General features: G+C 36.2%; 4 protein-coding genes across 5 annotated transcripts in view; 2 read left to right on the forward strand and 2 right to left on the reverse strand.

Moving 5' to 3' along the window:
- Window positions 1-30: 30 nt before the first annotated feature.
- LOC134741600 (piRNA biogenesis protein EXD1-like) lies at window positions 31-3,664 on the reverse strand. Its single transcript, XM_063674441.1, has 3 exons — window positions 3,077-3,664; window positions 1,844-1,960; window positions 31-1,141 (listed from the first exon to the last, which is right to left on the reverse strand). Exons 1-3 carry the CDS (start codon window positions 3,662-3,664, stop codon window positions 899-901), a joined length of 948 nt encoding a protein of 315 aa, XP_063530511.1. The 3' UTR covers window positions 31-898.
- A 33-nt stretch (window positions 3,665-3,697) lies between these two features.
- LOC134741601 (vacuolar ATPase assembly integral membrane protein VMA21 homolog) lies at window positions 3,698-4,194 on the reverse strand. Its single transcript, XM_063674442.1, has 2 exons — window positions 4,035-4,194; window positions 3,698-3,952 (listed from the first exon to the last, which is right to left on the reverse strand). The coding sequence occupies exons 1-2, from the start codon at window positions 4,053-4,055 to the stop codon at window positions 3,698-3,700; spliced, it is 276 nt and encodes a 91-aa protein (XP_063530512.1). The 5' UTR covers window positions 4,056-4,194.
- Window positions 4,195-6,240: 2,046 nt separating this feature from the next.
- LOC134741885 (uncharacterized) lies at window positions 6,241-10,717 on the forward strand. Of its 2 annotated transcripts, XM_063674778.1 has the most exons (7): window positions 6,249-6,373; window positions 6,744-6,833; window positions 6,931-7,031; window positions 7,959-8,070; window positions 8,467-8,553; window positions 9,111-9,209; window positions 10,368-10,717. In XM_063674778.1, exons 1-7 carry the CDS (start codon window positions 6,335-6,337, stop codon window positions 10,677-10,679), a joined length of 840 nt encoding a protein of 279 aa, XP_063530848.1. In that variant the 5' UTR covers window positions 6,249-6,334; the 3' UTR covers window positions 10,680-10,717. The 2 variants fall into 2 exon arrangements, with proteins under 2 accessions (XP_063530849.1, XP_063530848.1); XM_063674779.1 differs by lacking the exon at window positions 6,744-6,833 and having other exon boundaries at window positions 6,241-6,373.
- Window positions 10,718-11,040: 323 nt separating this feature from the next.
- The window catches only part of LOC134741603 (glutamine-dependent NAD(+) synthetase), a 34,044-nt gene continuing 32,951 nt past the window's right edge, over window positions 11,041-12,133 (forward strand). Inside the window, exon 1 of the mRNA XM_063674445.1 lies at window positions 11,041-11,189. The gene's annotated coding sequence lies outside the window, so the exon portion shown is untranslated. The remainder of the gene's footprint in view (window positions 11,190-12,133) is intronic.

The following is a 12,133-nucleotide window of genomic DNA, read 5'->3' on the forward strand; positions in this document are numbered from 1 at the left end:
AGTAATTAATTTTATAAATAAAATAATATAACAATTAAAGCATTGTATTTATTAAGCCGCCTTAACGTTTCACATAAGCTTTTTGCCTGAAATTATGGACACAATTACGTTAATATCCAAACTCGTTATAATCCCTCGTCGTGTAAACCATCTCATAAAATAGGATCTAAATCTTACACTCTAGTGCCGCATCTAGTACTAAACATGGTATCCTTATGCCTTATGTAGAATATAATGATATCTTATTCCCCTAACAACTGCAAGAATATAATTAGCTCTATATTTTAAGAAAATTTATGTTATATCTGCATACTTTAAGTATTTCTGTGACAGTTACAAAATGCAAAAATATTAATTTATAGATAGAAAGCTAATCAGACACATGCGTCCAGCAATCACAGATACATCAAGCTATTATGTATTATATCATAATATGGCCCATTACTACTAAGTCCATATGCCTTAATCTTAACATTTTATTTATTACCACACAAGGCAGAAAACTAGTAAAGCACACAATTTAAATTTCAGACATGTTCATTGTTAAAATGCAAATAAAAAGGGTAAGGATCAAAGGTGTATGAGAAACCAAAACAGGCCTACAACTATATTTTATTTAATTTTTAACAAGCAGAAACGTCTGCGATCGATGCTATTAAGCTTAGAATAAATTTAAAAGTGGAAAAAATTACTGCCTTGGGTGAGACTTGAACCCATATAGACCCATATAGTGGGAAGATTTGCTGACTATGGATGAGGTCTTGGTGGCTCAGTTGGCAGAGCGCTGGAGTATCTATCCAGAGGCTGTGAGTTCCAAGTCTCACCCAAGGCAGTAATTTTTCCACTTTAAAAAAAGTATATTTTATTTTCACAGGAATGTGTTGTTCTTAAAGTAAAATTAATACTCAATTGCACTCTTAAAATCCTTTGGTAATTGGTGATGCTTGCCACACAGTTCCCAAGCTTTGAAGTCATCGCTGGAGCGCAGGTTCTCCACAAAGCATTCCACACCCCGCACAAATGGTAACATCATTTCTTCGTTGATTATTTCTGATAGACGGTGCATGAAGGCTACATTTTTTGCAAGGGTGTCTTTAATAGTGGCAGACAATGGACGAACAGTGCACTGCAGAATGTCTAGCTGCAAATTAAAAAAAAATCGTCATTATTTTCTTTATATCTTACACTTGACTGGTTTTTATTTATTATTATGTTACTATTCAATCTTTCTAATTCGCTATATGTGCCATTCTCAATCAAAAGGGTACTTATTGTCGGTTGTCAATAAGGCGCTATTTACATATACCTAGCTTCATTTCAAAATCAACCTTATTGACAACCGGCAATCTGGTACCTTTTGGTTGAAAACGTCGCATATAGTGGCAACAGTAATTTATTTAAGCCTTTATTTTTCCTTAAATAGTTTTACATGATAAAAAAAAAAGTTTTCTAATATTATTGTTTGTCAACAGTAATACAAACTCTAAACATTTCGAGGAGTCTTATCTATTGCGATACAGTTCAGTTCTTGACATACAGACAGATGGACAGTGGCCGTTTTCTTAAATAGGGTTTCCTTAGCACACTTTTATTACAGAAAATTTATGGTTTAAGAAAAGTAAAATAAAAAACCGCCCACAGAGGGTTCCGTACTTTTAAGTATTTGCTGTTATAGAGGCAACAGACATACGTCTTCTGTGAAAATTTCAACTGTCTAGCTATCATGGTTCATGAAATACAGCCTGGTGACAGACAGACGGACAGTGGAGTCTTAGTAATAGGGTCCCGTTTTTACCCTTTGGGTACGGAACCGTAAAAATACAGTTTTCATCACCAAACTTACTTTCTCTTCAATGGCGTTTAACTGCAGGCCGAGATAAGTGTTGAGGCATTCTGACAAAGATTTCACTGTGTCAGGCAAGCGGCCTTGTTTATTTCTCTGGATTATGATGTCACCAACCTAAAAAATGGTATGAGCAAATTACTTTTAAGACACAAGTATTGAAACCAAGGCCCAAATTTTAAGAAATCTGATAAGCATACAAGTTCCAAATACAACATAGCTTAACTCCAAGTGAATATGGAGCAACTTTTGCTGAGCTAGAGTTGTGCCGTTCCCGGTAACATTCCCCATTTTGTATGGGGAAATTTCTTACTCGGTAACATTCCCCATACAAAATGGGTAATGTTACCGGGAACGGCACAACTCTTTGAGACTAACCCTAAGAAATGAATGAAACAGTCTATTTTTTTTTGTTTCACAGGAAATGTGTACTGACTTAAGAAATGGTCGGGTCTTTTGACACCATTATTTTGGGATAGCATAGCAATGTGCCAAAGAGAATATTCAGAAATTGCAAAGTTCCCATTCAATAATCTCAGTATTTTTGGTATTTATTTCTTCGTGTTTATTGCCAAACACTTGTAGTTACTTTCCATTTCTATAACATATGACATAGACGACAACGACTAAGACATCCTAAGTGAAAACTTACATGAGAATTATCTCATGAAAGTTTCCAGAAGTTTTGACAATGGTCTACAACTTGCACATTGCTAAGAATGGGTATGCTGAAAGTAAGTTGAAAATAAAGCGCCAAACATATGTATACACGACTAACTCCCATATATTAAGGCAGTGTATACATATTGTTAGCACTTTGTCCGTATTAATATTTTTGTATGTGACTGTACAACTGTATCCTTTAGCAAATGACGTGGTGAGTGCTGTGTGCATCATTTGACAATAATGCCGAAAACGAGGGTAGTTGGTTGTCTCCCCTGCCGCCGCCGTCGCCCGTACCGAGTAATCGGTTGCAGAGGGCTGCAGCCCGCAGTCTGCGTTCCGGCCGCCAAGGCGAGTGGTCTTTGAAAACGCTCCTCATTATGGAGTGAAACATGTCGAGCAATCATTGACTTTATAAACGTGAGTGACCCGGTTTAATATATATAATATGTCAGTGCTTCACGGAAGTTTTGTTATTATCTAAACTGTGAAATCGTGCTAAGTGAACTATGATTTAGACATACCAGCACCAGCTGCCTGTCTAAAACTAAATAATAATAATAAACTCACCTGAGTGTCGAAGACTGAAGACAACTTCACAATATGCTTATGATATAAGCAGTCAGACAGTTTCCTGCAATCATGCACAATTTTCTTTGGAAATTCACTCTCCAGGAGCTTCCGTAAACCAGCCTCAAATGCATGATACTGCATCACCTGAATATCAAAGATGTAAATCTGCTGAGGAGTAGCCATTACCAGAAATGGCATCTTGCATTTGCGACCCATTGCTGAACCATCCGAGCTGACACTCACATAACTATACTGATTTAAATCTTCCAAAGCTTCATGAAAACTGTTATCAACTTGATTTATAAAGATGTACTTCTTTGCAATATTAACAATCAATTCACATTCCTTCTCTGAGATCTTTAGGAGCTTCTGAATGTCAGGTGTCTTAAGTTTCACTATGTTAGTTACTTCAGAATTATAGTAATGTGTTATACCTTCACTTTCATTTCCTTGCGGTAGCTCCTTAACATTATAAAGAGAAATTTTAGACTTATCACTGGTAATACTGTAGAAATGACCTTCATAGACTTCACTGTTCTTAGTTGTGACTTGTAGCAATTCCCCTTTCATGTACAGACTGTCCATTTTGAGTTTTTGATATGCGAGTAAATAAGGTGTTTAATCCTTCTTCACTGGTTTCGCAGGCGGTGCAGTATCCACTGTACCATAAGCTTTGTAAATGTAGAGACCCAGAGTCACATGCAGTACAAGGACGGCCACAACGGCGGAGTATACGCTGCTCGTAGTTATATCCAATCGCAAAATGCTATCGAAAAGTACTATCTTAGCAGTGAAGAATGATATAACCGGTACGATTATAATTACTAAACAGTATTTTACTACTGTTTGAAAGACTTGAAAGTCGGGTAATTCCTGAAATGGAATAGGTTATGTGGGTATAAAAAAAATAACTTGAAACATCACTGAATTTTATACTAACTACAATATAACTTACATTGGCGCGACCTTCAATCATGTTAAGAAACGGAAAATAAATAAAAGAACGAAAAATTTACAAGCACCTTCGAGAATCTTGGTCTCATCAATGCCAAAGCGATTTCACTGATAAACGATAAATCGTAAAAGAGAATGACTATGATGTTGACAGCGTACAATTTGACACCAATGAAAATCAATGAATATTGTGTTCGAGTCACTGATTTAAACATCAAAAATATTGCCTTACAAGTTTTTTGTTTTTCAATAGTTTTTCAGTTTTTAGACCATAGACATATATAGATCAAGCAAATCTTGGCAGTAGAAAAAGTCGCGGAATTCAAATTTTCTATGGGACGATATCCCTTCGGGCAAAGAGATGATAGAAAATACGCGGTCGGTATTTTATTAGATATGACGAAAGCCTACGATCGAGTACAATATAAAATTCTCCTAGACAAGCCACACGAAATAGGTATAAGAGGTACAGCGCATAAATGGTTCACTTCGTACTTAGAGAACCGTAAACAATACGTCGAGATACAATACCTAGACCACAAAACTGGAATGATCGACAATATTAAATCGGACTTCCAATCAGTCAAGCATTCCATTTGAAACGTACAACTTCTATGAAATTATGACGTTTAAATAACACTTGCACAGTCTGGGCTATCCAAATCGCTGCCAACTTAGCTTGGTCTAACTTTCTAGAAGTAAGTCTGTGCGGAAAGAGAAAAGTCGTGGAATGTATAGTATTATATTCTTTGGTATAGGGCCCAATACATTCCAAGACTCTTCTCTTTCCGAACAGACTATACAGGCCAATTCGAGTTTTAGTTATGCGATCTGTTTCCGATATCAAAAGTGACGTTTTTGGTTAAAGAAAATGTCACTTTTGACACTGACAGATGAGTATCGTATCGGAAACAGATTGAATAATTAAAACTCGAATTGGCCTCTTAGGTAACTGTATGGTAACTGTATTGACAGCAATGAACGCATGGAGACTATATAAAGGAGCCAAATCTCTATGTATGAAAAGTGTCCATCATAAAACAGTAATTAGGCGGCGCCACCATACACCGAAATACTACCAAAACCAAGCTACGTAATTTGGTCGGGTTATTTGTTGCCTTATATGGTTCATGTTATACTCATGTCCCAGAGCCTAATTAACTAGCGCCACCGGAGAGATTAGGAAATGTAATTTAAAGCTGAAAGCGCTCACTTTTGCAACAATTCTGCCATAAGAGATTGCGAACCTTTCTATACCATCCATAAGTGAACGGAAATATTGACAGTTGTCCGTACTGAACAGCAGTATAGAGTGCCTTTTTGACATCCGGTAATGTGGTACGTTTTGTTTGCAAAGGGAACAATTATTTATTGTTATAATAGCTTTTTCATTATGTCGATATGCGTTAACTGGCTGTCGTTGCTTCACGCTTTGTACACATGAATGGAAATATTTTATGGAATTATTACTAAATCCTACATACACATATAAATATTGTGATCCAGTCAAATTGTCTTATGAATAGGGAATATTACGCGAAACTCTGCGCAGGGGGCGCCACTACCACAATCTATCGCACATTAAGAAAATCGAAATTTCGTTATCTAGCATCTCTGTCACTCTTGCATATTCGAGCGATAAAGAGGCAGATAGCGAAGTTTCGGATTCGCGTTTCCCGGCAGGTTCTCTGCAGAAAAATTGTCAAAAACCTGTTAAAGGTACAGTATGTATAAGTTACTCTATGGTTTACTAAACGGGCTAGTGCTGCACTCTGGTGGCAGAACATTGCAGTAAACCCCCTAAGCCCCCTATAACGAGCTAGATATTCCACAAATATTCGTCAACTATTCAGTTATCGGTCACTTTGTCGAATTTTCGGTCACTGCAGAATACCGAATATAGCACAAATAAAATGGACGGCAAAATGTATGCATACTCATTATTTAAAATCTACTCTTGGGAAATATAAATGAACTTATTTACTTATACAAACCTGCATGGTCCTTCGAACCGGATCTGAGTTACAGAACCACCGACTTCATAATTTTCTTTAATATAAGAAAGGTCTAGGAAAGGTATGGCATTTGATATTATAAAATAAAAATAATAAATTATGAAGAGTAACGTCGCGCGTAACAACTAACTAGGTAATAATGGGTGTTAAATTACTTTATTACTCTACACAGTCACACTATTTTATATCCGGCGAGGATAATGGTGCATCCGTTTATTTTACACTTTCATTAATCCTACCGAGCATGTAACACGTTAACTACAGTTGAACAACCCCTGCTTCTAAAATGAGAAAAAGTCATTATTATTGGAGTTTAATATTTTTTGTAAGTACATGATTGTTATTTTATTTATAGACTGACAACTGTTAAGCTCGCTCCAAACTACGCGGCGCGAAGCCTTGAACGTGAGTGTGGAGTCGATTTCGCTGATTAGCGAACTTGACTCCACACTCGCGTTCTTGGCTTCGCGCCGCGATTTGCGCTCGAATGTGGAGGGCCCTTTAGGCAGTAGGGCAAAGGGCTTGACTAATTACATTTACCTTATTCACATAGCTTTTATTTAATCGCTGAGCTTTTATGGTTTGCTAAATTACTATTGAAATTAAAGTTAAATACTGCTCAATGAATATTGGCTCTTTGGCGATATGATCATTAGATCATTACATTACTAAAGTAACCTCGATTTATCCAACAGATCGAGATAAGTGGCACTTTGGTTGATATAAACGAAATCAAGAATAATATTTTAAAATGGAAACAACAGAACGCACTAAATTTTAGTGAGGTCAGATTCAAACAGTTAATTCTTTCTTGATTTACTTATTTATATGTATTCAGTATGTATTCAACTTATAAATGATCACGTACTTGATTTTATTCAGATCGGGGCATCTTCTAGTGGTATCTTCGACTTTTCTGATGTTAAAAATAAAATTATACAATGGAAACATCAAAAATTTGCAGCTCATTGTCCGACGAATGGGTAATTATAATTAATGATTAATGTTTATGATTGCTGTGAATAAATGGATGACATGAATGCAAATTAATAAATGATTATGATTATAAATGTTATGTAAATTAACGGCCTCCTGGCCTAGTCGGTTCGGTAGTAAGTGTAGTGACCCTGCCCATGGAGCAGGGGGTCCCGGGTTCGAATCCTGGCATTTATTTGTAATTACGAATATTTGTTCCTGAGGGCCTACACCTAAGTTCGCAAATTCCGGGCACTTTAGTGTTCGCGGTAGGCCCTCTGATTTATGGATGTTATCTATGGATCTAAGTACTTATGTATTCAACTATAGAATAGAATATCTACTTTGCTTAAAAGTTTGGGGTTAGATCGATCTGTGTAAGATTGTCTCAAGTTATTTATTTATTTATAAAGATAAAGATAAAAGATAAAAATATTTTATTGTGTAAATAAAGGTGATAAACTACTTACATATCTATTTAATTAGTAATGTTCCTTGATAAAACTCGGTCGAGCAACTATCTTGTTAAAATTGCCATGAATTTGGACCTATTCTCTTTGGCTTATGACGTTTTGGACGAATAGTTTTATTTTAATTTTTATCTTTTTGTCCGAGTGCTTATGTACATAATTCCACTTCAACATATTTAAGTATAAACGTGGTTAATAAGTGTTTATTTGTACTATAAAGAACAAAACTTCCGTGAGACACAGACATATTAAATATATTAATATTAATAACGGGTCACTCACGTATTTTAAGTCGAAAAACGCTCGACATGATTCACTCCGTACCGGGGAGGAGGAGGTTTTTCGACTTAAAATACGTGAGTGACCCGTTATTAATATATATATTTAATATGTAATATAAAGGTTGTAACGGTCATAAGTGAGAAATAATGGATTTTATTATTTTAATATAAACTTTACTTACAGGGCGCAACTTCAAAATTTGCTAAATTTAGTTTGTAGTACAGCTCAACCTACCAATATTACACTAAGAGATGGGTGTATAACATGTTTTTCCAGAGTTACTTCCATGCCAGAGGTTAGAAAGTTTCTTTAAGATAATACAATTGCAATAGTCTGGCTAATGAAAATTGAACATGAAAAAACGCGGCAATTTCAACAAATCTGTAGCAAGTGACTCTTTGATTACAAGGATTGGATAATTTTTATACTTTTTATGATTTCTAGAATATGAAAATTATAAAAAGTATAAAAGTTATGCAGATTTTTTGAAAATGCCGCGTTTTTTCAGGTTCAACTTTCATTAAGTTCAGGGTGAGGCTTGAACTGCACCTAATAGAGCCTTAGAATTTTTTTATATCTTCGTTAAAATACAAATAAAGGAGTCAGTTGTTAAATTATGCATCTTGTAAGATACCAAGAAAAGGGTTAATAATGCAAATAACTACTTAATTTATAGGCGTTATATTTTTAGGGTCCTCAAGAATTAACTGCGTTAAGCGCTTGTGCGTTGCAGTATTTCGTGAATACAACTTACGCTGCCTGCGCGACCACACTCGCTGTAAGTAATTATTCAGTAAAATGGGACATTTTCTATGCAAAGGGACCTTATTGTCGATGACGTTTACGCCGCACAGCGTCGCGCGGCATTGTATTTATATCGGAGCATCGTTTATAATGGCGTAAGCGCCATGGACAATAAGGTCCCTTTTTATTGAAAATACCACATATTTAAACGTTCAGTAGGTTTATAGTCTATGACGGTTCATTATTTTTAGTATGTGGGTATTTTTGCACTTTGTAGTTTTTTCCTCAGTCACCCGTTGACCACGGATTTGCCGGATATGGATCGTGATTAGTGTGATTACCTTTTGAATTGTTTTCGAGCTCCCGATCGATTGTAACTGCGTCGAAACTTTTATGGAAGATTTCAGGACATTAATACATAAATTAAATAGATTTAGATTTAGATTTATTTATTTCATAATATTAAATTACATTATAAATTATTTTAACTTAATCTATACGAATTTATATTATGATCGTCACTTATTATATACAAATGTCAATACAGATAAAAATTCATCACAAAGTCAAATAAATATATAATATTTCCAGACATTAGCAACTTCAGCTTTGAATGTACAGCCTTCTGGTTGCTTCATGGGTTATTGCGATTTTGTACGTTGTCTAAGGAGAACCAACTCAATTAATTTGGTAAGTATACATTTTATTTACAATTCTATTTAATCTCTAGTCTACCCTTGTCCAAATTATATGGCTACTATAGTTTGTCAAAGGACTGTCCCATTTCAAACATAGACAGAGAATCATACTATATTTGTCTTACACTAGTACTAGCACCCAAAAGAAAAGGATGAGTATAGTTTTTTTTGTTCCTATTTACTGACAATTGTTTGACCAACTATAGAATCACGCTACACTTAGGGTATGCGCGCACGAGCAACTTAGTCGCCAGGCGATTTATTTGTCTCTTTACGACAAATAAATCGCCTGGCGACTAAGTTGCTTGTGATGCGCGCACGAGAGCTACTTTTGTGTCCGCAACTATTTTGTCTCTCACATCAAGCCTATGGGTAAGTATGAAAATGCGCGCATGTAGCGACGTGACAAGCGGGAGACTTTCTGAGGGCCTACCGCGAACCACGTTCGACATGTTACCTCCCAGTCACACTTACATACGAATTTACAAGTACGACAGAGAGGCAACACGTCGAACGTGCTTCACGGTAGGCCCTCTGGCCGACCGGCGCACTTGCATTGAAACCAATAGGGAAGGAGACAGTTTCGTCGCGGGCTTGTCACCGAACCCGCGGACAAAAAAGTCTCCCGGGAGTCACGTGATCACGTCGCTACGTGTGCACACTGAGGGCTAACGCATATGAATTCGCCGCTAGGGGCGCTAGTGTAGATGGTGGTCTTCGCAAAGTTCTAAATGTCAAATGTCACTTCAGTGACTGACAGCTGTAATTTAGGTGACTATATATGAGGAGGTACTTTTGGAGAAGGAATCTTAGAAAGACTAAAGTTTTTTCTTTTCTTTGATATCTTTTAATAATAAAGGCCCGCCCAGACGGGATAATCCAGATCTAATTGACAATTCAATAAGATTGGGAGGAAAATTGTCCCGTCTGGACTACTTTAAGAGAGAAGGCTTTGCCTAGTAAGCCCACTCCAGACTACGCGGCGCGAAGCCGCGAACGCGAGTGTGGAGTCGATTTCGCTGATTAGCGAACTAGACTCCACACTCACGTTCGCGGCTTCGCGCCGCGATTCGCGCATGGGTGTGGAGGGCCCTGTAGATGTAGGTGGACACTGAGCTTGTAAAAAATAAGCGGCCGTTTCTTCTTTCAGATAACTCAATGTACTCGAGAATCAAGAACAGGTGTTAATATAACACTTGATGCTGACAACGTGCAATTTTATACTAACGTGACATCCTGTATCTTAGCTAAATCACGCTGTAGTACCTATAATCCAATCACTGGTGAACCCCAAACCCCAGGATACACGTCGTCCGGTGCTAGAATCAGTAACGCGTTGCAGTTTTCAGCAGCGGGTGAATTAAGGATACTTGCTTTCTCTGCTTCCACACCAGTAGCAAATTCCTTCTGTTCTACATCATCGAATCTCACACAAACTAGTTGGCTCACTAATGTTTGCTAGCTAGGATTAGTAATAATAAATAAAAAAACACGTATAGGTATGCAAAAGTGTATTTAGAATTTTTTGGGTTACATATGGGGCATTTTCTATGCAAAGGGACCTTATTGTCGATGGCGTTTACGCCGCACAGCGTCGCGCGGCATTGTATTCATATCGGAGCATCGTTTATAATGGCGTAAGCGCCATCGACAATAACGTCCCTTTTGATCGAAAATACCACATATTTCGTTGACTCATCGTTGACTGGACTAGCATACCAGTTATTAAAAGAAAGCTTTTATAATCTGTTACATCTATATGACTCTCTGTGACATCGATTCGTCAAATGTCAAACAAATGACAAATATGACAACTAACTAAACTCAACTGTCATTTCTTACTCAACAATTGTGTCGGGCAAGTTTAAAACTTTGTTTTGGTTTGTTAATTTAACGCACCATTAATGGAAATAATTTTCAATAAGTTATTTACGAGCATTCGATTCTGATAAATTCCAGTCATCAAAAATCCGTGAGTGTTTCATACTTATACATTGTTTTTCTTATCATACCGTTACATTCCTTAATAACATAACCTTCACATTAATTTTAGTTTGTTCTGATTCAATACGGCCTATATGATGGGGTTAACGTTATCTAATGGATAACACTTTGTACTTATTTAAATATTGATAGCAGCCGGCACGAAGATAATAGAACATCTTGATTTTGCAGGATCATTTATTATAGCATTTGTGCTTCAGTATGTTATAAATTTTAATAAATCAATGCATTTATCCCGTTTTTCTGTGACTAACCACGTATGTATTCAGTAAACAAACCGTACGCCATTGTATTTATATCGGAGCATCGTTAATAATGGCGTAAGCGCCATCGACAATAAGGTCCCTTTTTATAGAAAATACCACATATTTTCTATGCACCATATAGTTGACATCACTTTTTCCTAAATGTTATCATCTGATATATACAAACACCTATTGCATACAACAGTGTACTTGGTGCCTAAATTTGGAAAATCTATTTTTTTCTGATAATGTCTAAAGATTACAATTATGACTAAAGAAAATCAAAATACACACCCTTAGCTGTACTCGAGCAGCTAAAGCCAAAACAATTGATTACTGTACATATTTAATACACAAAAAAATGTTTTATGCATAATTATAAATTCTTTATACTTTGATAATATTCTATGAGACCAAGATCACAAATACCTACCTATCCTATTGGATATGAACACAACCAAGTGGTCCCTTCTACTGTATCTCCTTCTGCTAGTTTTTGAATGGATGGAGAAATAAAACGAGGAGATGGATTATATCTAAAATTCGCAATAGCTCATTTAAGAAACAAGTGTGTTTTTTAGACTTAACACAAAAGTCAAAAGGTAATCACAGTTGATTTATGTCTAGTGAAACTTACCGTGAATTATTCAAAACTGTTGTGTGTTTT

Source organism: Cydia strobilella, chromosome 5 (genome assembly GCF_947568885.1).
Source record: "Cydia strobilella chromosome 5, ilCydStro3.1, whole genome shotgun sequence".
NCBI classification, from domain to species: domain Eukaryota; kingdom Metazoa; phylum Arthropoda; class Insecta; order Lepidoptera; family Tortricidae; genus Cydia; species Cydia strobilella.

Bases quoted from the DNA above. Each gene is read 5' to 3' on its own strand.
- LOC134741600 (XM_063674441.1), bottom strand. From the start codon at position 3,664: ATGGACAGTCTGTACATGAAAGGGGAATTGCTACAAGTCACAACTAAG. The intron at 1,961-3,076 runs GTGAGTTTATTA...ACCATTTTTTAG, and splicing joins CTTCAGTCTTCGACACTCAG to GTTGGTGACATCATAATCCA. The intron at 1,142-1,843 runs GTAAGTTTGGTG...TTTAATTTGCAG, and splicing joins TAAACGCCATTGAAGAGAAA to CTAGACATTCTGCAGTGCAC.
- LOC134741601 (XM_063674442.1), bottom strand. From the start codon at position 4,055: ATGATTGAAGGTCGCGCCAAT. The intron at 3,953-4,034 runs GTAAGTTATATT...ATTCCATTTCAG, and splicing joins TGATTGAAGGTCGCGCCAAT to GAATTACCCGACTTTCAAGT.
- LOC134741885 (XM_063674778.1), top strand. From the start codon at position 6,335: ATGAGAAAAAGTCATTATTATTGGAGTTTAATATTTTTT. The intron at 6,374-6,743 runs GTAAGTACATGA...TTTATCCAACAG, and splicing joins ATTGGAGTTTAATATTTTTT to ATCGAGATAAGTGGCACTTT. The intron at 7,032-7,958 runs GTAATTATAATT...CTTTACTTACAG, and splicing joins GCTCATTGTCCGACGAATGG to GGCGCAACTTCAAAATTTGC.